This window comes from Lepisosteus platostomus, chromosome 2 (genome assembly GCF_059453375.1).
Source record: "Lepisosteus platostomus isolate fLepPlt1 chromosome 2, fLepPlt1.hap1, whole genome shotgun sequence".
In the NCBI taxonomy this organism is placed as follows: domain Eukaryota; kingdom Metazoa; phylum Chordata; class Actinopteri; order Semionotiformes; family Lepisosteidae; genus Lepisosteus; species Lepisosteus platostomus.
Window position 1 is genome coordinate 79,272,739 of NC_142612.1, and position 25,076 is coordinate 79,297,814.

General features: G+C 48.5%; 2 protein-coding genes across 14 annotated transcripts in view; one reads left to right on the forward strand and one right to left on the reverse strand.

Annotated features, from left to right (window-relative positions):
- The first annotated feature begins 2,414 nt into the window (after window positions 1-2,414).
- On the forward strand, window positions 2,415-19,274 carry zmat3 (zinc finger, matrin-type 3). Of its 4 annotated transcripts, XR_015930747.1 has the most exons (7): window positions 2,419-2,713; window positions 7,775-8,148; window positions 9,326-9,469; window positions 10,027-10,196; window positions 11,103-11,197; window positions 14,402-16,765; window positions 16,848-19,274. XR_015930747.1 is itself a non-coding variant. In XM_088621644.1 (6 exons), the coding sequence occupies exons 1-6, from the start codon at window positions 2,602-2,604 to the stop codon at window positions 14,608-14,610; spliced, it is 1,017 nt and encodes a 338-aa protein (XP_088477770.1). In that variant the 5' UTR covers window positions 2,415-2,601; the 3' UTR covers window positions 14,611-19,274. The 4 variants fall into 4 exon arrangements, 3 of the variants coding, with proteins under 3 accessions (XP_088477770.1, XP_088477769.1, XP_088477771.1); XM_088621644.1 differs by having other exon boundaries at window positions 2,415-2,626; window positions 14,402-19,274; XM_088621643.1 differs by having other exon boundaries at window positions 14,402-19,274.
- A 4,387-nt stretch (window positions 19,275-23,661) lies between these two features.
- Window positions 23,662-25,076, reverse strand: part of LOC148677377 (calcium-activated potassium channel subunit beta-2-like) — a 29,887-nt gene continuing 28,472 nt past the window's right edge. For all 10 annotated transcript variants that reach the window (XR_015930750.1, XR_015930748.1, XR_015930753.1 and 7 more), the window contains one exon: window positions 23,662-24,717. Coding sequence is in view for 7 of the 10 variants with exons in the window: in XM_088621650.1 (XP_088477776.1) it covers window positions 24,648-24,717 (70 nt within the window). In the remaining 3 variants the exon portion in view is untranslated. The remainder of the gene's footprint in view (window positions 24,718-25,076) is intronic.

A 25,076-nucleotide genomic window follows, 5' to 3' on the forward strand; every position in this document is an offset into this window, starting at 1 on the left:
TGGACCTGGGGTGCTGTCTGTGTGGAGTTTGCATGTTCTCCCCATGTTCATGCAGGTTTCCTCCCACAGTCGAAAGACACTTTGCACAGTGACAGTGTTGTAGCCTGGGGGGTTTTAGCAGAGGCAAGATCATTGCTAGTTGAAAAACATACCGGTGGGTTAATTGGCATCTGTGAAATTGCCCCTGGTGTGAGTGTGTGTGTGCCCACTGTGTGCCCTGTCCAGGGTGTATCCTGCCATGCGAGCCTTGCTTGCTGGGATAGGCTTCGGCCTCCCTGCAACCCTGTATTGGATAAAGCGCTTGAAAACCGATGGGTGTTTTATGTAATTGTGTGCTTGCTGGGATAGGCTTCGGCCTCCCTGCAACCCTGTATTGGATAAAGCGCTTGAAAACCGATGGGTGTTTTATGTAATTGTGACAGATGAGTACTGAACAGCTGTTTGATCCACAATAAAGATGCAGTGCTGTTGACAGTGAGGCCCTGAATATCATTGTGTCGTAATGAAGCACATTGTCACATGTCAGAGCACAGGCTGTACAGCCCTTGCCAGGCAGTGCGATCTAAACCCCTCAAATATTTACTCGAGAGAAGCATCAGCAACTTTAAACACACTCTCTCACATATAGAAAATATAGATTGCTCTCATTCATTTCTTTGGAAGTATTTTGGGAGTGCTGAACAATATGAGCCAGGCTTTTACTAAATAAAAGAAAATAGTCACATGATATCAGCTGAAGGGTCCTCTCACGTAGATTTTGAAAATGTTATCAAAATTAGCATTCAAGCCAAAGTGAAATTATTAGGATTTTTTTAAACTCTACATTTATTTCTCTTTTTGAAATATACGCATGGAGCCTGTGTGAATCTAGGACTCTGTAGGCATCTTCCTTTCTTGTGCAGGCTTTATTAAAGGGAGCTGCTTGCAGTCACCTGTCCTGAAGATTGCTCTCACAGACAGACAGAAGCGCTCCAGCTGCCCAGGAGCCTGGAGGTGTTTGCTGTCACGAGGGGTGAAGGGAGGTGGTGTTGGCCCTGTACCCAGGATAAGAGCTAACACCAGGGCCCGTCTCACTGTCAGGTGTTTTACCAGGAGGATTAACTGCCACAGGCGATGAATGTCTGCGATCGGACCTGAGGAAGTTGGGAAAGGTGTTATAATTGGGTAGCCGAGGTCCCATCTTGCAGCTTGAACTCATCAGGCCTCAGGATGCTGGATGCTAGGGGGGGGTCTGACGGCCTCCTCTTGTCTGTAAACTTGCTTTCTGAGAAGCCAAGAACGCCTAGGCCTCAGGCCTGCCCTTGGACAATCAGGGCTCTGCTGTACCAGTAGGGTGGGCCCTCTCTGGTGGACCAGTAGGGGGCGCTCTTCCTTCCGGACCAGAATGTACAAGCTAAAGCTCCAGTATGGTGACCAGGGACACAGGGCATTGTCCTGTGGAAGGCGCCATCATTCATCTGGGATGTTAAACAGAGGTCTGCACTACATGGAGATCCCAGGGCACTGGTTACAAGAGAGGGGGAGTTAACCCCAGTGTCCTGGCTTAATTCAACCGATGAAGCAGTTTCCTGCTCGTCCACTTGATCTGCTGTGCAGAGGAGCTCTGGTGCAGTTACCCAGTCACATAGTCCTGTACTGTTTCAACCACAAGCTCGTGATAGCTTGTTTCATCTCTACCAGGGGCCCCAGTTCGGCGTTGCTCTATTTTTCAGTGTTGTGAGCCCCCCAGTAACTTATACTGTTGGACTAGAGGGCAGCCAGCAGCAGCAGCTGGCACTGTAATTGCTTTTGTGATTGAACATTAGTCTTTATTAAACAGTCTGTTGTCTTCATATGCCGATGAATTTCCTCTCCAATGTGCTGCAGGTACCTCTACAGATGAAAGTACATCAGGCTCTGTGTAACACTATTCAATATACTGTATATCATTATTTTCCTAAACACTTTTTCTAATAATAGGGATTGTAACTATTGTGTCACGGTGCCACAATAACACAAAATTACCTGTGCAGTTCTATTTACATCTATCTGTGAAGCATTTAAACATACCAAACTGCTTAAATGGAGCTGCATAAATATATATACTGTATATATTCTCCCTCTCCCCTGTCTGTTGCCTATTGTCATATCCCCTTAGAATGTGTTTCCACTATCTTTCTGAGCACACAGAGGATGTCGATAGTTTACAGATGGAAGTGTAACTCCATGCAGAAGGACGCAGACCCGTCCATTCTGCGCGTACGGTACCCAGCCAGAACCACGGCCGGGCAGGCAGACCCCCCCTCCCAGTACAGTACCGGCCAGCTGTAATGGGAAACGGACCGTACTACTCTCGGGAATGGGCGGGGGAGGCAGAGTTTTAATTGCTGCCCTTCCCGAGACATTCAAGTCCGACGTTTGACGCTTTGGTCATCTTTAAAGGGAAGCTTTAGTTAAAACTGTATTCTCGTGTAGCCAGCAAGGTTCGCGTTTACGAAATTTGTTTTTATAGGGGGGGGGGGGGGGGAGACAGGGACAGCCCAGTATACCCCCCCCTCCGCTCGTACTGTACAGTGCGGAAGCCCTATGTCTGGTTGAAAGAAGTTAAAGGATGCGGTGAAGATGGCGATGAACGTGAAGAACAGAGGTGCTTATTACCAAAATAACGACTACTGCAGAGATTATAATCCGCAGCCTTTAAACTATGGGAACCCTCTTTTCCAGCGGTTACCAGGTAGGCGAAGCACGGCGGCCGAGGTGCCCCGGGGGCGGATGCCCACATCCTGCGAGCGGCGACTGATGCGCTCCGCAGCAGGGCTGGTGGCACAGGGAGGAGAAAAGCCTGCTTCTGTGCCCGGCTCCCGTCTGCTGAGGTGCGAGCCGGGACGGCGGCGGGCCGGGCTGCCGTGTGTTTCTTGTTTAGAGATGGCGGAGCTGATTTGCCCTTCGGAGCCGTAGGAGAGAGGTGCGAGTCTAGGCGCTGGCGGTGTTTTGTTTTTTTTTTTTGGGGGGGGGGGGGTTATTTCTGCGGCTGCCAGGACTTGACGATTTTCCCCCGTGCAACCCCCGGCCTGTGTGCTCAGGTGTCCGGGACAGCGGGGGCAGGACGGGCACGGGGTCCGGGCACAGGTGTCACCGCTGCAGCTCAGACCAGGAGAGGCCACCAAAAGACAAAACGTGGGGGCAAACGCAGCCGATATGACAAGCCTTTGACATGCACGGCTTTCATTTCATGCCCGGCTGCGTGTCTCGTTTCTTGCAGTGCTCTTATGTGCGGGGGCAATTCACGTCTTGCTGGCTTTCCGTGTGCTGTGCGATTCTGTGCGTGCCAGCCTCGTTTAAAGGCTCTAAAAACACAGTATATAAATACACAGCACAGCTCGGATATTACAGTTGAGGATCGTTTTTAAAGCCAATAGGATCAGGCATGAGCTAGACGAGGACGATTTTAAGTCACTGTTAAGCTTAACACATTGATGGATGCGAAGAGAAATGAGGTGCTGCAGAATCACAAGATGTTGTTGGCCATCTGGGATTTGTGAGGTCGTCTCTGGTGAATTCATCTCGATTATCCACACTGCTAACAGGTTATATTAGAATGTGGAAGGCAGCCAGTGTTAACTGCAGGATCCCTATACGAGACAGAGGTGATCTTAATGGTACCCAGGCCCTGGTTCACTTGTAATGATACATCCTTTCCACTTTCATTACAGGCACATCAGTTGAGCAGGCTGTGGTGTTGGAATTCAGCTTCGGTCGAGCAGCGCTGCTGTAAACGATTATTAAAACGCTTTTAGCTTTCAGTGTTATGTGTGCATCGGAATACAGTATATGTTCATAGCTCCCCAAACCAGGTATTTATCCTGCAGCTCAACGATTTCAGATCTTTGCATTATAGTATGTAGTCCGTAGTCCAGACAGCCAAAGATGTCAGTATGTTTACAATTTGAAGTGTTTTGGATTTTGTTGGGTATTCGTTTTTATTCTGTACGGTTAGACAAAGAATACAGCAGTGCAGGGCTACATCCTCCATTAGCGACAATTACAGATTATCTCTCGTCTTGTTGGGATCGTATTGGTGAGTTTTTGTATGGGATCGTGGCGGAAGATCGTCCTTCAAACATCCAGTTATATTTGATAAAAATGGAAGAAAAACAAGTGATTAAGCCTGATTTAGCTGTTGGATGATGTAAATTAAAATGTACAAAGTAATTCCCAAATTAATATGAATCAGCATATTTAGAGTAAAATGACACAGGCAGGTGCAGGATACTGACATAGTGCTGAGCATTGCTGCCTCACAATTCCTGGGGTGCTGTCTGTGTGGAGTCTGTATGTTCTCCTCGTGTTTGTGTGGGACTCCTCCAGGTGCTCCAGTTTCCCCCCTCCCCAGTCCAAACACATACTGTTTAGTTCATTGGCTTCTGGGAATGTTGGCCCTGGTGTGAGTGTGTGTCTGTGTCTGTGTGAGCCCTGTGGTGGACTGGCCCCATGTCCACTCCTGTCCTGCCTTGCGCCTGTTGCTTGCTGGGATGTGGCCCAGCTCTCCCAGGACCCTTTCTTGGATAAATTCGGTTAGAAGATGGATGGATGGATGACACAGGCAGACATGTCGAAGTCAGCACCATGGGCGACTTCAGAGGACACCGGTGAAAGCTGCAGGGAAGAAGAAGGTCAGGACACTGATGTCTTAGAGATCAGGAACAAGGTGCCCTTTTTCAAGAAAAGGCTGGATGAGACCCTCAGGTCAATTAGCTGCTGAAATGGAATGGGCTGAAGGTGTTTTGTAAAATTTGGACCATAACCTGCATCTCAGTCAAGCAGTCAGGCAATCTGTTTGATTCTTATATAACATCTTCGCATCATTTAAATCAATATTTAAAGCACTCTCGAGGTGCTTTACACGCATCAGGCTTAAACAAGTACAGTAAACAAAATACAATAAAACCCTGCATAAATGTGAAATTAAAATGGAAGATCACGAATTAGATGCATCAGGGGGCAGGGCTGCTGGGGAAGGGCAGGTCCTGATCTGGACCGGCCGTGGAGACAGCCCTGCTGGCAGCACTGTGTGCTCACAGGGGCAGGGTGACTCCACTGTGTGCTCACAGGAGCGGGGTGACTCCACTGTGTGCTCACAGGAGCGGGGTGTCGCTCGGCCCATGGTGCCCCACTGCTTGGGCGGGCTTGATCGCAGTCGGCTCAGGAGGAAGCCCAGTCTCGAACCCGCACCGCCTGGGCAGCAGGGCTCAGCCCGTTCTATGGGGGAGTGCCTGGGCTGGCTGGGCCTGTCCAGGACTCTGGGGGTTAGATGCCTCCGATGGGCGGCGCTCCATCTCACCCAACTGCCCATATTTCCGCTCGTCCTGGGTGTGTTTCCCTGGCAGGACGGCGCTTCTCCAGTCGTCTGGGCAGAGGCTGGTATTCAAGCACACAAAGCCTGAGCCTCCGAAGGCAAAAACAGCCAAGGACTCACATAAATAGGACTGGAAGGAAAACGGACCAGAACCGATAGGAAACCGAGGTGCTGAATATCACAGTTAGATCACAAATCTAGCCAGGTGTGCAGCTGTAAGGTGTAAAACTCATTTTTTGTTCTGTTAATAATTGATATACTGTAGATCCTGGTAATGAACAGACAATGGCCTGTGTGCTGATTCTGTAGTTTCCGCCCTCTGGAGTTGTGAGGTTATCATCTTTACGCTCAGATTACATGACAAATATCCCTCTTTTCCCATCACTCTGTTGCCTTTTGATCCTGCTCTCAAGGTTTCCTCCTGTTCCTGAACCTCTTCTGCTGGGACGTGAAGGAACTGGCGGTCTGCAGTTCCGCTTGTCTCACAGTCACAGTCACCTGGAAAGAAAGCAGGACCTACAGTCAGGCGCAGACCCCGACAGCTGCTTTTGTTACAGGAGTGAAAGGAAAATTAAAACCCAGAGAATGTTTCCGTTTTTCATTTATAGTCCAGTTATTCGTGTATGGTTTCCCCCCCAGAAAGACAATGTTTGCGTTACCCCAGGACATCCGGGGGAAGAGAGGAATGCTGGGGGGCTTAGTCTGGTGTTCGCACTGTCCGCCCACACTGCTGCTCAACTAAACTGCCTTCTTTCTCAGGCTTGAGGCCTGGCCTCACAAGGGCCTCCCCTGGAAAGCAAAAAGACGATGAAAATAGTGACTCTGGATCCTTGAAAGCTGTCCATTAGAGACTGACAGTAAGACTAACGATTAAGCATTGAGACTGAAGCCAAAAGGCCCGGGTGCTGGAAAACTAAGCCGAGTTTAGTTCTCTGGTAAAGACAGGCAGGCACGTTCTCACCTGCCAGTACAGTGTATCCGGAGAGGAGCCGGATCAGGTGTGTCTTCATGGGAATACTCTTTAAAGACGTGCATGGTGCTTCAGAATATCTTTACAGCAGAAAAGAAAAGGGCATCTTTGAGAAAAAGGGTCCTGTCTTTAGGCAAATGGGGACTTACTCTAACCTTCACAAAACGCTATGTAGGTCTTCCTTGTATCTATTTGTGGGTCTGAGGTGCTCTCAATTGCGGGAGAGATTTCTTGAAGTCTGCAGGGTGTTTTAGAAGAAAAACGGTTTCACAACATCCCTGGGCAAGACTTGATCAACCAGACCGCAGCGCCAAAAGGGCTAAATTTCATTCTCAGGAGATCTGTCGAAAGAAGGATAGTGAGACGGATTAACAAAAGCATTTTGATGGTAGAATATGATGATTTTCTGCTGAATTGCACTCCTGGAAAATTACCATACCTAGTAGTTGGCACCTAGTTGTTCATTTCGATTATTAGTCTCAATTATAAATATTACTTTGTCTTTTATATATTTTACATTAATTCAAGTTCTGCATCTGTGTGTATCAATTAAAATTGACGGATTCATGAACTGCCGTGTCACCCCAACCATCTTCCTTCCCTGCTTAATTCCTCAGAAATCTTGCATTTAAATCAGAGGAGGCTTCGGGGAGGTGTCTGAAATCCAACACCGAGCTCCCATTTTCAGCCAGCAGCTTCACGCTGGCGGTGGAGCCCTGTTAGGTACAAAGAGCTGCCCGGTGGCCTCAGAATGTTCTTTTTAAAAAGAAATCTTTAAACTGTACTGTGAGGTCCCACCGAAGTGAAATTGCAGAAAACAGGGGCCCTCGGGCCAGGTTTGTTGTAAACGAACACAACTGCCAGGGCTCGAGCAGTATCCCAGGAATTAGAGCAGAGCGTAGCTAGAAAATTATTATTATTAAAATGAGAAATCTGACTTACTTATTAGAAATACTTGAGCACCTTATCTGCACCAGCTGAAAGGACTGTGCATCACTCCAGGGAACAAATAAGCTCGATTATAAGCCAGCACTGGCAGATCCTTTCATACTCCACGGTGCTATTATTAGCCACTTTGTTACACGGGCGTCATGTCCTTTTACAGCACAGTGCCGAACACACAGGGATGAGCGCAGAGCCAGGCGTCTCAGATAGGAGTTTGGCAGCTTGATTCCGCAAGGTGTTTTATTTCAGAGGGGTTGCAGAATAAACGGGTTTGTTTTCCCGAATGCCCTGCGGAGGTTCTGGGGGCGAAAGGACATTTAAAGAAGAACAATTGCCGATAAGAGTTCTGCAGCGGGCTGCAGGGCAGGAGCTCCTGTGAGGGCCAGAGCCCGCCTGGCGTGAGGTGTGCAGGGGCTCGGCTCTGGTGGCAGACCATGTCAGTTGGCGCAGTCGCTCTCGTGGGCTGCGCGGAGCTGAACCGAACAGGCAGGTGAGCTGACCCGCTTTCTCTGCACTGATTGCAGGTCCCGAGCCCGACCTGAGGCCTCCGGTGGGCGTCATGTGCCAGCAGCAGCAGCTGCCCTTCCCAGCTGTCCCATCGCCCCCTGCCCTCAGGCCGCAGGCCGTGCCTCCTGACCCCCTCCGGTTTCCGGTCTGCACTACCTCTCTGTCCGTCAAGCCCCCCTCGCTGCAGCCAGCGCAGAGACCCCCCGCCCCCGCCCCCGCCCCCGCCCCGCCCCCGCCCGGGCCCAGACTGCAGCCCCTCGCCCCGCAGGACGAAGAGCCCCAGCCGGGGGCCCACCAGGAGCCCACCCTGGAGGAGCTCTGCAAGCCCCTGTACTGCAAGCTCTGCAACGTCACCCTCAACTCCGCACAGCAGGCGCAGGCCCACTACCAGGTGAGGCAGCCGTGGGGGCAGAGTGGATCTGCACAGATCACACATGTTTTACTCCTGTCTGACCCAGACCATGCATGTTTTACTCCTTTCTGACCCAGATCATACATGTTTTACTCCTCTCTGACCCTGATCACGCATGTTTTACTCCTGTCTGACCCAGATCATGCATGTTTTACTCCTCTCTGACCCTGATCACGCATGTTTTACTCCTGTCTGACCCAGATCACGCATGTTTTACTCCTGTCAGTCCCAGATCATGCATGTTTTACTCCTCTCTGACCCTGATCACGCATGTTTTACTCCTGTCTGACCCAGATCATACATGTTTTACTCCTGTCGGACCCAGATCACACATGTGTTTTACTCCTGTTGGTCCCAGATCACACATGTTTTTCTCCTGTCGGTCCTAGATCACACGTGTTTTACTCCTGTCAGACCCAGATCACGCATGTTTTACACCTGTCGGTCCCAGATCACACTTGTTTTACACCTGTCAGTCCCAGATCACACATGTTTTACACCTGTCAGTCCCAGGAAGCAAGTTTCACACCCGTAGATCCCAGTAGGAAAAGAGAAGAAGTAGCATGAAGGACCTGCTTTACAGGTCTGTTCTGGAGATTCTGGGGATGGTAAACAGGAAATATGCTTCCAGTACTCAGAAGCTGGGAAAAACAGTAAGACGGCATAGTTACTCAACCTCTTGTGACTCTTAATTTAGGGTCCTGGCAGAAGGCTGTGATGCCTTTGAAAGTGAAAGTGTGTTGTTTTCATGAATAACACTGTCTCTCAGGTTCACAGCCCAGACTAGAGCCACAGTGCCTCCTGGTGTCTGTAGTGTTAAACAGACTGGAGAGCATGAGCCCTCCACACAGGTCCATCGCAGGGACCCCCCGGCCACATTGATCCCCACTTAGACAGCTGGGAGGACTGGACCCACTGGGGTAAACAACTCACTCCAGGGTTACAGCAGCAGTGTCTTCAGCAGGGACTCGAACCCACAGCCTGTTAGTCAAGAGTGCAGTGGCTCCCCCGCTAGGCTCCGTGTGCCAAATAAAAAGTGGTTTGACATCATTTATGAGCAGTGGTCTTGGAGTTAATTATTTTATTGATTTAAGCTTGGATAAGAGAGCAGGAAATCCCTTTAAGCACGCTTCTGCTTTTTTTCTTTTTTTTCCAGGGTAAAAATCACAACAAAAAGCTGAGGAATTTCTACGCGGGGAGTCAGCAGCCTCCCCCTGTGCGGATACCAGCAGAGGTGGTGGAGCCCGTCAGCCAGCAGACACCTGCCCCTCCTGCGGACGCAGCAGCCTCGTGCAAGCAGGTAAATTCATTACTGAGACCTGGCTCCGGCGCCTCTCTGTGGGGCAGTGAGACTGGGCTCCGGGGCCTCTCTGTGGGGCAGTGAGACTGGGCTCCGGGGCCTCTCCATGGGGCAGTGAGACCTGGCTCCAGGGCCTCTCCATGGGGCAGTGAGACTGGGCTCTGGGGCCTCTCTGTGGGGCAGATACGAGCCAGGGTCCAGAGAGTCCAGTCATCAAGAGCAGCAGTGCTGTTATGTCACAGTTTGAGGCCTGAGGAAGAGCGTTAAACTGACCTTACCTGACCAGCCTGATTCATTTCTTGGCAGAGACCAAGAAACTCTCGTGCTGCGCAGGCATCCGAACAGGAGTAAGACATTTCAAATGCACCTGTAAAGCGTCGAGGCTTCTGGTTAGCAAGGGAGCCTGCAGATTCCTGTCTGCAGCTCCTGCTCGGTCAGCCAGCCCGTGAGCCGAGCTGAAGACGGTAGCTCGGAGGGCCCGAATCGCGACCCGTGTCGACCCGCGGTGGACTCTGCTGCTCTGACCGGCGCCGTCTCTCCTGCCTGCTTCCTCCCAGGCGGCGCCCTTCAAGCCGGCCGGCCGGGTGATCCTGGCGACAGAGAACGATTACTGCAAGCTGTGCGACGCCTCCTTCAGCTCCCCGGCTGTGGCGCAGGCCCACTACCAGGGCAAGAACCACGCCAAGAGACTGCGCCTGGCAGATGCCCAGCAGAGCAGTCCCTTCGTGTGAGTCGGGGTACAGCCCCCTTCTGCTTCCAGCCCCACACAGGTAGCTGGGTCTTGATCGCCAGGCGTCACAGGGCAGACTGAATATTGACAAGCTAGGACATTCCTGATCTTTACTGATAAAACAAACAGCCTTCTGGGAAGAGGTCCACACTCTGCACTGTAAGTGATCTCCTGCACTGAAATATGAAACATGAAATCAATGTGTATCCAATAGCCTCTCTGTTTTCAGAACAACTTTATTCTTTTGGCTTTTCAAAGTGCCGTACAGAACAAGAACAACAAAGAAGATAACACATTGAGAGGAGATGGCAGATGAGATACAGAAGGAAAGCCCTTCTGTGGGGCTCACAGAACCAGTTAAATCAAAGCTCTTCTAAAGAAGAGGGTTTTGAGTCCAGATTTGAAACAGAGGGAAGGTGACTCTCTGATATCCTTAGGGAAGGAGTTCCAGAGCTTTGGGGCGCAGCAGGAGAAGCCCTGTCACCCCTACAGTGCTTGGGGGACAGACATTAGACCCACAGACAAAATTAGACGAGCGAAAGTTGAGAGGTGCGGAGCAGGATGATAGTGGTGCCAAGCCATGCAGAGCCAAACATCACTCTTAATAAGACCACATAAGATCTATGGCGTGGCTGGAAGTTCCCAAAGAAACTGTGGTTTTAACGTGCGTCAGTGGCAGATTACATTTAAATACTTGTATTAAAATGATTTAAGAACACATAGAGTACTCCGACACACCCTCCAACAGAAACTGTAAACCGGAACTGTAGGTGAAGGTAGCATTGTGTTAGCAGAACAAAGACCTCTCTCCTGAGGGGGAGGGGGGATTTCTGCCTTTGGAACAGGAGATGGTGGGCAGCAGTCTGGAGCTCAGCTGATGGAGTGGATTTCTGTGTTTTTCAGAGACTCGTCAGAACCCAGCCAAAGGCGACCAAGGAAAGAGGGGAGCGAGTTTAGAGTCATGAAGAATCGCAGGAATGTGCCCCCAAACGTGCCAGGTGAGACTGCTTTCTACCGCAGGCTGAAGAGCAAGGACGTTAGGACAGTGCATTACGAAACACAGCCAAGGTCTGCTGCACGACTGATTCATTTTACATTCTTGTGGTAAACGCAGATGTAGGTTTGTTTGTTTTCTGTTCACTCGGGCGTTAGTGCTCGCAGCTGGCAGAGTGGTTCTGGTGATGAGCTGACGGTCTGGCGCCTGGCCTTGCTATACTCTCTCTTCCGTAAACGATCTCCGATCGGAGCTGCAGGGCTGTTCGGGAAGTCGAGGGCCGACGCCCATTCGCCCGCAGAGCAGGTCAGAGTGGGCGCGGCGCGGGTGGGGTGGTCTGCCCTCGTGCTTCACCAGGGCTTGTGAACTGATTCATCCTGCCTAATCGTGACTACAAACCCAGTATTTGTGCAAGAGCAACACGGGACGTAATGACAGCACAACAGGAAGCTGTCTTTAAGATAAATGTAAGAACTTCTTGCAGCGGGTAGTTGTGTGGCCCTTGACGTGACGCCAGAATTCTGGCTCGGAATGAGCAGATCCAGACAGTCTCAAACGGATCAGAACAGGAGGAGGCTGCAGAACTGTGAAACAACACAAGAAAACAACAGCATGAAAAAGTAATCCTGCCTGAAAAGGCCTATGTCGTTGTCTTCAGTGGAAAAAAAAATCTGTTGTTTCTGTGATCTTTTAAGTAAATCTGTGACTGTGCAGAACTAGAGCAGGATGGGTCTGATGGGGCTGCAGCCTTTCTGATGTCCTGACGTGCTGTTTTAAAAGGCAGGAGGAGAATGTCACCTTTAGTCAGCCTGTGTCTTGCAGTTTTTCACCCCTTTGAGGATGAACCACTGACCTCAGTTTCAGCACATGTTGTCAGTGGTGTGTCAGAAAATGTTCACATGTCCTTACTGCCTGGCTCTGATGTCTTCTCCATCTAGCCTGGCCACCAGTTACTGGTGTTGTTTTGTTTTATTATGGATTGTGGATAATACTCCATGTTACAATGTCTCATTGTGTTATATATACTGTAAGCCTTATTGGCTTGCATATGAGAGCAAAGTTGTGAATCCCTTTGTGCATTCTGGAGAAGTGAACGCTAGCATAGTGCACAGGGCTTTTTAAACTGAAGCTCAAAATTCTGCAGCCTTCACTCAGCTGGTATGTCAGACAAGAATTTAAAAGACCTCTCTGTGATTCCCTCTGTATTAAAAGCTGTTTGTTTTTCAGCTAGTAATCTGCATGGCAGTGATACATTTAAATGTTCAAAGCTCTCAGGTTTTTGACCTTCCTATGCTGTTAAAAAAGCAACCTGTCATTTTTCCATTTGTTACTTAGGTGTAACGTTGGTGGGGGTTCTCTGTGACTGCTGGTTTCAAAGTTATATCTGTGATCTGTTCAGAAGCCAGTAAAGTACGAAAACGGTTTGAAGCTAGCGAACACGCTTGTAAGAGCATTTCTATTCGATAAGAACTACTCCATGAGGACAGACACTGTGTTAGAATCTGCCTGGACTCAGCAGGATCCAATGTTATCAAACCTGTTTTCTTCTCTGGTTTTGTGAGCGTCAGGAGCAGATACCGGCCTGTGTGTGGAACACAGGGTCTGTTCGTTTTTCTCATCAAGCCATGGATACAGGCCCAGCCTACCCCTTGTGAAGTCGATGTGGTGTTGCTCGCTGATGAGATAAAGCTGGAGCACAGCTTACTGGGAGCGACGTGACTTCTGTCCACAGGAGCTCGGGGGCAGAAGTGTGGTGATGACTGTGGCGTGAATCCGGGAGTCCAGCCACTGTGTTCCTCAGGCCCGAGTGATAAAGAGGCGCGTGTCAGTTTTCTCTCATGAACCGCGAGAAACAAATATCCAAAGGGTGAACCTGAAAGCAAACATGAAAATATCTGGATTTCCTCCACGTTTCACATGTCCTTATTCTCTGAAGACTGATGGTCTTGCATAACGTACGAAAGCAGGAAGCTGGCTGCCGAGAGGCCTTGAGCACTGGGCACGTGTGTTTCAGTGAGCAGGGGCGCAACTGGATGGCCTTGGAGGCGGAGAGTTAATCTCCTCTCCTCTCACGCTTCTCCCTCCTGGCGGCGCTCATGGACTCCTGGAGTGGATGTGTGCGCGGGCGTGCTGGGAGCGAAGCTGTCGGCGGTCCTGTGTGAGGGGCAGAGCGCGCAGGGGTTGTGCTGAGCATCACAGGGGCTCTTCTAGCAGAGGGGAGCAGCGGAAGGGGGGTGTCCCCCCTTCACCCCCAGCCGAAGCCGGAGCCACGAATGCAGGTGTTTCCAGGCTCCTGGCGCTAGAGCCCGGTGCTGCCTGGCTTGGGGCTCGGGCCGGACCCAGCGAGAGGACAGAGCGGTCCCGAGGAGACTGCTGGGCCGGGCAAAGCCAGACAGACGTCACTCAGGCGGCTCTTCGCGGAAGGCTCAGCCGCTGCTGGAGCGCTGATAAGGGAACAGCAGGCCAGGCTGCGCGTGAGCCCTCTGAGCGCGCTGCAGCCCCTTCTAAGGAGATAATATTTTAAGAGCTCTAAATGTAATTCTTGCATAATTAAAGCTCTGTAATCGTTTTTATGTTGATGAAAAAACGCTCTTAACTTGAACTGCTTGAAAAGGGGCATTCAGTATCTCCAGCCTGCAGTCAGTAGTGAAGACTCGAATTTGTTGTCTTTAGAGGCTGATTGTGTTTTTCTTGAACCCCCCACCAGCCGAATAGACATCTGACAAAGCTTTGCTGCGTTTAGTTCAATGTGTACGGGATTATCAGGCTTTAAATTCTAACTGAGGGAGAGGGAACCCACACTTTCATTACACAGCTTTGCAGATCTAAGTTCCTGTTGAACTCCTAAGGCTAGGAGCAGACAGGGGGTTCAACCTCAAGCTGGAAAAAGTGCTGTTTTGAAGCAAGAGAACTATTCCGAATATTGGCTGCGCCTTTCCCCGTCTCAGTTTGGTTAAGTGACGTGTCTGCTTTAGGAGAGGGCCAAGTGTAGCCTTGCTAATGTTTCTTGGACAGGAAGGGCTGGTACAAAAGAGAGCCAGAGACGCTCTTTTACACAATGCATTGTGGGAGTGGAGCAAGTTATCCAGGGGTGCGGAGCGAGACCGCCGGACCGGAGTCTCGGAGACGCCCCCGCGCCCCGCTCCCGTTCGCGTGCGCGTGCGCTGTGTTGCCGCGGTAACCTCTCCGGCAACTTCTCTGCTCGCAGGGCCCTACTTCAACCCCCGGCCCCGGCAGCGCATCCCCCGCGACCTGGCCATGTGCGTCACGCCCAGCGGCCAGTTCTACTGCTCCATGTGCAACTCGGGCGCCAGCGAGGAGGCCGACTTCCGGCTGCACCTGGAGAGCAAGCAGCACAAGAGCAAGGTGTCGGAGCAGCGCTACCGCAGCGAGATGGAGAACCTGGGCTACACGTAGGGGCGTCGGGGGGCGCGGGGAGCCCCCAGGAGCGCCCCGCCGAAGGGGCCGGCCGGAGGAGGGGGGCGCGGGGCTGGACTGGGCGACCCGCCCTCACCTGGCCCACGTCCGGAGCGAACCACTGTCCCCCGTGCGCTTTGTCGAGAAGAAAATAATGTTGTTGCTGGATTTCTAGGTATTTATTTATTGATATTCTATAAATATTTTTTTGAATGCACAGTAGCACCCCCTGTTGGTAAGCTAATCAACATGGCCTGTCCTTGCTTTGTCAGCTGGTAATATGTATCGATCTGCAGTTTTAACTACTGTGCTGTGATGAAACTAGCGCCTGAGATGAGGGCTGGGATGGGCTTTGTTCAGCCCGTCCTGGGAATCTCAAGAAAACAACCCAGCCGAGCAAACCGTGCGTCTCGTCAGCTTTCGTGGCTTCTGGGGATCCCCTCCCAGTCCAGCAGACGTGTTGAAGTGAAGCAGACATTGCAGTCCAGACTTCCACCAGACAAGGTGAATGTACTGTGAAGGCAATGACACTTAGCAAGTTAGCTGGCTTCGTGCAGAAAAAAAACCGGTTCCGAGACAAGTTTTCTTTTTCCTTGGTGTTTTTTGTGGAAGCTGTTCTGTGGTCTTGTGGGATATCTTTAACATGACCTCCAATGCTCGCCCGGCCAGATTGCTTTTGTAATTTGAAGCCGATTCCGGTGCACTCAGGCCTTGCAGACGCCAGCGCCCTTTCAGTCACAGACCATGGTGAATCCTGTGGGGGGGGTCCTGACCCCCTTCCTCGCACCATTGAGACATTCAAGGCTGTTCTGGTGCACCCGTGGGTTTTAGCGGAAGAACAAACTTGAAAAGAAAAACTCTTTTTTCAATATATGTAATAATAACAACAATAATAATCAATTAATACACTTTAACTTGAGCGTTATAAATATACAGTGCAGTATAAAGACCATTGATCCTCCAATTTTAAACCAAAGTGTCCTATACCACCACATGAAGGAGAATACACTCCTCACACCTGGCCAGTTATCTGACTCTTCACACCTGGCCAGGTATCTGACTCCTCACACCTGGCCAGGTATCTGACTCTTCACACCTGGCCAGGTATCGGACTCCTCACATGTGGCCGCCAGTAGAATATGTCATGTGGCCTTTGCAGTACAGATGTTCTCGTTTTGCACGCAATCTCAAAGCCCCTTGAAAACAGAAACTAAGTAAAAACCTGTTCTGTGCTGAAACACACTCTGGCATTTCAGATTTTGTTGCACTGTACTGTAGAGCCAGTTCTAGGTTTTCCCTTTTGCAGGATGAGCTGGCCGCCATGCTAAAAGTGCACAAGGCCCACAGGTCGTCTCACACTGCAGGGAGCCCTGCACTCCCTTCCCAAGCACTGCTTAAATTAATTTTTTTTAATCTCTTGACACAGTGTGTCTACAGGTTACAAATTGCCAGTGTTTTCTTTTCACACACACACGATGTACGAGAGGTGAGGCAGAGCTATGCTGTGCCGGTTTCCCCAGTGAAAACACAGGCAGATCTATTGCTCTGTCTGCAGAGACAGAAGCCTCTACTGTTTCACGGATCATTTAGCTGTTTGTGTGACATTACATGACTTGAATGTGAAGATTCACGTTACTTTACACATTTATTTCTTTTTTGTACATTTACTTATTTACTATTTGTGGATAAAAATGCAGAGTGTTCCTTTGTAATTTAGTTATTTTGATTTGTTTGCACATATTTTAATATTGCATGTGTTCTTTTAGTTGTGAAGGCTTTTTGTGTGTTTAAAAGCTTGGGGAGTTGTACTGAAACACTTTGCAAGCTGAAATTAATTGAATTTCTGAGCCCTTTGTGTGATTTCCATGCTCTAGACAAGCAGTCCCCAACCTGTTTTCTGCAGACCCCTGGAGATCTGCTAAGCTCATACAGGGGTTCCGCGGAAAAGATGAGGTGATATCAACTGCTCCAACTCCGCATGCTGATTGTGAAGTCAGAGAAAGAGAACCAGCCTTCTCCTACAGCTAATTACTCAACACACACACACACACACATACATACACACATCCTCCTACAGCTCGTTACTCAGCACACACACAGGTCCTCCTACAGCTCGTTACTCAGCACACACACACACACACACACACACACACAGGTCCTCCTACAGCTCGCTACTCAGCACACACACACATCCTCCTACAGCTAATTACTGAACACACACACAGATTCTCCTACAGCTCGTTACTCAGCACACACACACATCCTCCTATAGCTCGTTACTCAGCACACACACACATCCTCCTACAGCTAATTACTCAACACACACACACACATCCTCCTTCAGCTCGTTACTCAGCACACATACACACACATCCTCCTACAGCTCGTTACTCAGCACAAACACACATGTCCTCCTACAGCTAATTACTGAACACACACACACATTCTCCTACAGCTCGTTACTCAGCACACACACACACACATCCTCCTATAGCTCGTTACTCAGCACACACACACATCCTCCTACAGCTAATTACTCAACACACACACACACATCCTCCTTCAGCTCGTTACTCAGCACACACACAACTGCTCCTACAGCTCGTTACTCAGCACACACGTTCTCTACATGGCACGGCTTGGCTTCACAAATACATTTTAGGAGGTAGTCGTTAAGAACTTTGTGTAAATTAAAGTGGGCACAAGTGTTGCTGAGTGCTGAGTTTCAGTACTGTGTGTAGCGAAGTGTAAAACCAGCTCATCCTAGAGGTGCTCCGCGCTCTCAAAGAGGCTGGGAACTGCTGCTCTGAGCCCTTGGGTTCAACGTCACTTTCTTCCTGCTGTTCCTCACCTCTTGTACTAAATGTTTACAGAGAGTATATGAGGGGAAGTCGATCACATTTAACTCTATTTGTGTTTTAAGGTCCTGGGAGCTGCAGGCACTGTTTGACAGGTCAGCCCCATCCTCTGCCCTTCAGTTCCAGGGTTTTAGTGAATCCACTACTGGAAATGAGTACCTAACAGCTGGCTGTAAGCATCTGTAGCATTTCCTCTGGCTATGGTGAACGAGTCAATTTTTAAACTGTAAGAAAACTGGTTGTACTTTTTTTAAATGCACTTAATGTTCCCTTAAAATAATAGGGCCACGGTTTTATTTATTTTTATTTATTTCGTTTTTGTTTATTTCTCAACGCAGTTAAGAACAGGTTTGCGGAACATTTTCTAGGCAGCCGTTCTTTTTGAAAGTGGAGGATTTTTTTCTGGGGCCTTGTTTGGTGCCCAGCCCTTGTAGCACTAACAGGACTGGATCGCCCTTCACGCATTTCCTGAAGAACAGCAGAACGGGCCATTACTGAACCGAAGGAGTAAGGAGCCAGAACCCAAGAAAGACCAAGACAGGGACGAGGAAGAAACAAGGGAGAAGACCTCCTGTCGAGATGGGGCGAGATGGGGCTGAGGATATGCACAGACAAGCTTGTGGGAGAAGGTTCTGGATGCCTTCATGTACACTGTGTTCTCTGTTTGCAGTGTGGGTTAATTATTCGGGATTCCCAATTTGTGATTCCCACTGGCCTCTTGCTGTGGAGCCTCAACTCTCCTTGCATCCTGGAAGAAGGGTGGTGTGTCTTGTCCTTTGTGCTTCTTGGTTTATCCTGCTCTGGCCTCCCACGCTTCCTCCCTGTCGGGAACCAACAGGTGGAATGGGAGGATCCTTATGCGTTGCCGTGAACCCTGCGGAATGCAGGGTGGCACAGGCACAATATCCGAAACACGTGATCCAGAGGCTTGGTCAATGTGAGAAGAAATGAGTCCGGTAACCAGAGAAATCCGAGAAAGGACCTGAAGCAGGATCGTTTTCCTCCCAGCTCACCTGCCTCTTCTTAAACGGAGGGAAAACGCACTCCTTTCATTAGACATCTTCAAGAAGAAGACAAAAAGTTCAAGCAGCCAGCACAGACTCCGGTCTACATCCTGGAAAAGTGCAGGGCTGAAGGTCAGATGCTCAGTGGTGGGTGTTTTCTGAAAGTGGTTGTCTTTCCGGTTGGTGGCTCATTAGAGGAAGATATATGTGATCTTGGACATCTGCAACATCTGGAGATCATTCTTCTGGTGTATTATTTTCAAAATCAACATCTCATCTCGTTGTACAAGTTGTTTTCCGTTTGCTTTGATTCCAGAAGAATCAGAGGAAAGCTGTCACACTTTACCGCCCCAAATTTATGCTATAAAGTAGAACCCAAACAAGCAAGTAACTCTCAGTGGCTTCTGTTAATCTCTATAATAAGAGATAGTAGATATGTTCCAAATAGCTAAAGTAACACATGCGTAACCGTAGTGCCTTTGAACACCACCAAAAGTCATGTCACAGATGCCTCAAGGACATGTGTTCTCCCTCAGTATTTTCCATAAAATCTATTATGTCCTGTCAAGGCAGAAAAATTTGTGGTGCAACAAGACGTCTGGAATTTTAATGGGTCATAGTCACAGGTACACTTAAATTGGGTTGACTTCCCTCTGTAGAAAAAAACTAAGATGTATTGAATGTATATTTAAAGAAAGCAGAACTATTAAATATGTTTTGTTGCTGAAATTATTGGAGCACTTATTTTGGACACGTTGAGATGTGTTGATTTTAACAATTTAATAAAAAAACTTTAATCTTTGTTAACTGCTCTCTGTGGTTTTGTGTGTGGCAATGTGGTATAATGTGGCATACTCTTCCATCAGCACTGTGGAGTGGTTATATTTTATATATGGGTGTGTTTTTGCACACCCAGTGAGCAGAATAGTCTTTATCAGGGGAGGATTTTTAATTTAAATTAACCAATTTTTTACTGAAAATTTAAATTAGCCTATTGGTTTCGTCAATACCTAATCCATTTACTTATGTTATGAAGACAGACATTTTGAAGTTTTGATGCGATATTTTACCATTTTACTGAATCATGCCTGGCTGATGTAGGTTCTTTTCTCACTTGTAAAACCCATGCTTCAAAACATTCCAATTAAATATTTACACCCGCCTTTTTAGTGTAGTTTAAGGGTGTTGGTGACAAACCAAAAAGAGAAAATGCGTGTCTTGAGAACTGAAATATAAATGTCCTTTTTTTACACTGAAATCAAAAAGATTAAACAAAGTTGATGGGGCACTTTTTTACACCGTAAGCGTAAGAAGAAATAACAATAAACACACAGCTTGTATTAAAGCAAACAACTTTTGCATTATTTCACAAATGCAGGAAAACGACGAGGTGGGCCAGAGTTGGCTGGCACCTGTTAAAAAGAGCGAAGTACAGGGCAGGCGGAGCGACCAGCCACACTCGAGAAGACACACAGTAGGCTTTCCAGCTCATGGTGCGTCTCCAAACATGAATCACACTAGTAAGAGGAAAATTAACAGTCACAGACAAGGTTAAAAAAACAACTGTAGAGGGCAGAGAAGAAGGTTGTGTTAAAGACCATCATCCAGGTGGGGCTGCACATTGGTGGAGGTGGAGAGGGGTCCCCATTACCTGTAAAGCGCTTTGAGTGGAGTGTCCAGAAAAGCGCTATATAAGTGTAAGCAATTCTTAATTATTATTATTATTTTAAGAGGACTCGGAGCCTTGAAGGATGTTGTCTTACTCCCTCATGCTTCTTCAGCTGGGAACAGAGCTGCAGTGCTGTTACATTCCCCTTTCAGAAAGCACTGCGCCCAGGACTCCAGACTCAGTTCACAACCCCGCATGGCAACGTATTTACTCATTCGGACTGATTGCCGCCGTGGCTCATTAATCAAAGGGGAAATGACGTAGTGGAGACGACGAATCCATTCAGGCGAGCGTTAGTCATGCGGTTGATGTTGTGGCTCACGGTGTTTGAATTGAAGCAGATTTGGTCTGAATTCCGAGGTCCAGTTCTGCTGGAGCTGCGGTAGGTGTGGAATATTGGAAGTAATATCTTTCACGTAGATCTCGGATCATCCGAAGCATCGAGACGAGTCTGTTCGTATGAAGCCGTAATTTAAAACTGCTGAGGCTGAATGATTTAGTCTCTGTTATCTCCTTGTTCACTATTCACAGACCCTCGGCACCTGCAGTTTGTTCTTCAACAACAACAACAACAACAACAATAATAATAATAATAAAAAGTAGCAACTGGGAGATTTATTAAAAACAAAAGATTATAAAAATTGAGTACGGTGAATTCAGTGAAAGTACTGAATACAGTTTTGCATTTTCCATCTGCTATTGAGCTGTTTTCGCATGGATCAGTACAAGTACCAGAACTCACATCCAGACCTTCTCTGTCCAGCTGTTTGCCTGCGGTGGTTTTGAAGTGTGCAGAAGCCCGGTCCGCTCTGGTCCCGGCCAGTGGCACTGGGACGCCCGGCGAGGGCAGGGTCGGTGAGCCAGCTGTGGCCCCTTGTCTTACTGCCTGGGTGGGTCTCTCTGATCCCAGAGGAGCCGGTTCCGCGAGTCTGAAGGATTCCCGTCTGGTTTGAATGTTGTTCCAATGTCCGAGCTGGGAGCGGCGTCAGGGCGCGTTGGCAGCGCAGGAGCAAGTAAAGGAAGGGAAAAGCACATTGCAGCTGAGGTGCCACTCACTCCTGAAGGAGCTGAAATATTCCCGTCCCTCATCCTTCCTGCTTTTCAGTGTGGAGTTAACCTCCTGTAAAGGTGTGTTTTAAGTGTTCGAGTGCCTATGACTGCTCTGTATGTACAGAGCTTTGGGCTTCTACAGGATGAAAAGCAATGAGAAAATGCAAGGAGTGACATTAATATTCTCCTGCTGTATTCCCACATTCTGGGAAGCTCCCTCTAGCAGCAACACCCTGGACGCACACAACTTACAAGCGTGCTCCTCTCTTCCTGGTTCAATGCTGAGTTTTCTTTGGAATAATGAATTCCCTTGAGTTCCCTACATTTATGTAGCGTTTTTCATCCCTAAGGACTGCAAATCAATGCTGGAGTGGAGAAGACATTTCCCTTAGGTTGGGAAATTAAGGTTTAAAACCAACACCGTTTGATGGTGTCATTTAATGTTATTTACCCTCACCCCCCCCCAGAAAAAAAAAACACACCCTCTAGCATATTCTCATTTATGTGAGGATTATTGTTACCGTGTTGCCGTCGGTGCCTAGCGAGTTCGTCAGCGGGCCGGGGGCCGGACCGTGAAGGTGAGTGGAGGAGAAGGTCGAGGCCTTCGCTGTGACCCCCAGCTCCTGGGGGAGGGGGTGAGCGCAGTGGGGCCCCCTCCACCGGACACCCCAGCAGCCAGCTGCTTGCTGCAAGGGACATGGTCGGTTCCGCCAGTAGCCTGCGGTTTGGCCATGTGCTCGCTTTATTTGGGTTTTTCGAAATAAATAGTTTGTACTTTTTTTTGCGATCTTTTACGTGCGTGTGGCAGCAGTGAGTAATCATTACTGGAACTGTAAAGCTTGCCTGCTCACGTTACAGGAAAGAGGAGTGCCAAGGCTTTCTCCAAACTGCAAATTATTGGGCAGCTGCTTTTTTTAAACATACAGCTGTAAATGCTGCAGTATGTTTATTTGAATGCTTTTGGGGGGTGTGTTACAGTTTGAGCCCTGTGTGACTGCGCCGTGCTGACAAAAAGGCCTTTTCTTTTATGACTTCAGCAGTGTCATGTTGGCATCATCAGCAAAACACCTCGGATTGTCCTCAGATGAAATGATAAAATGTAACACATTACTATCAGAGGTACGGGGGTGGCCTTTATTTTGCATGCACTCTGTGGGTGAGATGTTTTTCTTTTTTTCTTTGCTCATCAGTGCAGGCTTGCTCAGGCTCATGCGTGATGTTTGTAATTCTATAGTGAGCATTAAAAGAAAACAATTACAACAGCAACTAATTCACCAGATGATCATCAGGAAAATGCTAATTGTTGGTAGCATGTACACTAACATTTTGACAAACAGGCGTGACATTGGAGTCAGCAGGGCTGATCAGCAGGGTGTTTACAGTCCAGGAGTGTGTCTGGAAGCCATGCCAGCTGCCCCTAAGTGACTCTCGTCTTGTGAACTTCTGTCCCATTACTTTCGACACTGCCTGGACAAGTATGTACTGTACCTGTTATCGCAAATGACAAAACTTTGTCCTCCCAATGTTAGAGCTGACTGTCTGACTATAACAACATAATGAAATGTCTGAATGAGTTTTAGTGTGGGTTTGAAGAACGGGCTCATTAGTGACGACCGTAGCTCTTGCATTCTGATGAGCTCCTCTAGTTCTGTGTGGTCCTGGCACTCACAGCTCACCTCTTCCCTTGTTACAGTAGAGTGTCCCACTTTCCACCTGCCAGTGGATCTTCAGCTTTCTCACAGATAGAAGGCAGTGGGTGTAGCTCAGCCCTTATCTGTCAGACTGTCTGTTAGTGAGTGTCACAGCCTGAGGAACAGTGAGTCCGTCTCCCAATAATGCTCCAGCTGCCTACAGTATGTCAATATTATATAATATGTCTTTGTTGTAAATGTCTGTAACATGTCTGTAGATTTTATTTTACTTCTATTTTTTGTTTTGTTCTATGTTAATTTTATTATTTTTATTTGCTTTGGCAACACTGATTGTACCCATCGGTCATGCTAATAAAGCACCTTGAATTGAATTGAATTGAATTGAATTGAGTGCTGGTGGACCTCAAGGATGTGATGATGATCTAGGGGACGCGCATCAACCCGTCTCCTCCCTCTCGTGGTGCTCTCCAGCTTCCTGGAGCTCCAGAAGTTTTGTGGCTTTTCTGGGATACAGCACAAGGAACACAAACTGCAGATCATGGGTGTGAAAGCCATTTCTAAGGTGTATGTTTTGTAGGACTTTGTAGGAATCAGCTGGTCTGATTATGAACCTCAAATCAGGATGAAATGGCTACACAGGTGCCTCACCCAGCCTTTGCGTTTAAATCACAAGTGACCGACGAACTTTCTCACTTAAACATCTGTACAGTTGTGGGAGGCTGGACCAGGCTACCCTGCCCTGTTGCTGAAGCAGATACCTCCTGTTTCAAGAAACAGCTGGATGAGATCAGTTAGCAAAAAAAACAAGCAAGATGGGCTTCCTTAGCAAGAGATCATTTTTATCAGGGAAGAAGAGAAGTACGTTCTGATATTGATCTATGTTTTTATCACTTGTTCTCGGGTTTTTGTCCACTAGTTCTCCTGCACAATAAACAGCAGAGGGTGCCAAATTCCTATGTCAGAAATGCGCAGGAGCTGCACACAGGATGTCTCCATTAACATTGATCTCTTCAGAGAGAAAGAGGATGCCCATGGAAATTTAGAATAATTTGTTACTTCATGGAAATCACTGATAACATACAGATGATTAACGGTGCTTATTCACAACACTTGAAATACTTAACTTCTGTACTATCAAGGCAATATTTATACCTTTAACTGTTTTTCCACTTCCAGAACTCAGGTTTCCTTTTTATAAGAACAGCTCTGAGTTCCAGTGTGTGTCAGTTTTACTTACGTACTTCCAGTATGTTAAAGTGATACAAGAGTGCTTTGCTCATTGCAAACACATTTCGCTGGCGAGTCCAGGACCCAGGTGGACACCACCGCTGGGCGGTCAGTGCACTGCGGCCCTCGCTGAGGCGAGGAACTGTAATCCTAACCCTAACGAAGCAGCAGCTTCCAGTTTCCTGCGGGGGTCATCCTTGCTCTTGCCAGAGCTCTTTGGCTTCCAGCACAGATGTTCGCAGTCTGACTCCGCGCAGGGGCAGCTCCAGAGCCGCAGGGAGCTTGGGCCTGCCAGGGAGACTCCCACGAAACAGCGTTCTCCTCCCCTGAACAGTGTTTCCATGCGTGGGCAGGCCCGGCGATCAACAGAACAAGTACAGCAGGAAGAGGCCCACCCTGCTGGATGCTTTGCAGCGGTTTTCAACGCCGATGTCACTGCAGAAACGGCTCATGCTGCGCTTGCAGCTCCAGGGCGTTTTCCCTCCGTTTGGAGAGGTGGTGTTCGGCGTGAAGGGGGATCAGGCTCTGGAGAGTGACTCCCTTCCCCGCCAGGACCATGGGATGTGGGCTTCGTCACTCACGCCCTCTCACGGCAGGATGACGTGCTGTAGCGTCTTCTCAGCATCTCTTCCGGCCACTTCTTATTTCTTGGAAAAAAAGACAGGGAATCTGATAAGAGAGAGGAGCACAGCTCCCGTCCTGCAGGGCCAGGAGAGTTCTGGCTTTCGTTCAATCTGAGCCCTTCATCACCCAACTGAGCTCATTAGTTTCTTAATTGTACAAGCCGAGGCCTTGCTGGAGGTTTATAGAGACCTGCTGCACGGTGGCCTGCGAAGAGCAGAGCTCCCTGGAGATAAGAGCAGTGGTTTAAATAGAGATTCCCAAAGTTACATACAGCATAGTAACTCAATACAATTCCTATATATAACTTTATTAACTTAATAAATGAATAAATGATCTTTTCATTGAAATCCATCCTAGATTTGAACTGTAAAAGTATTTTCAA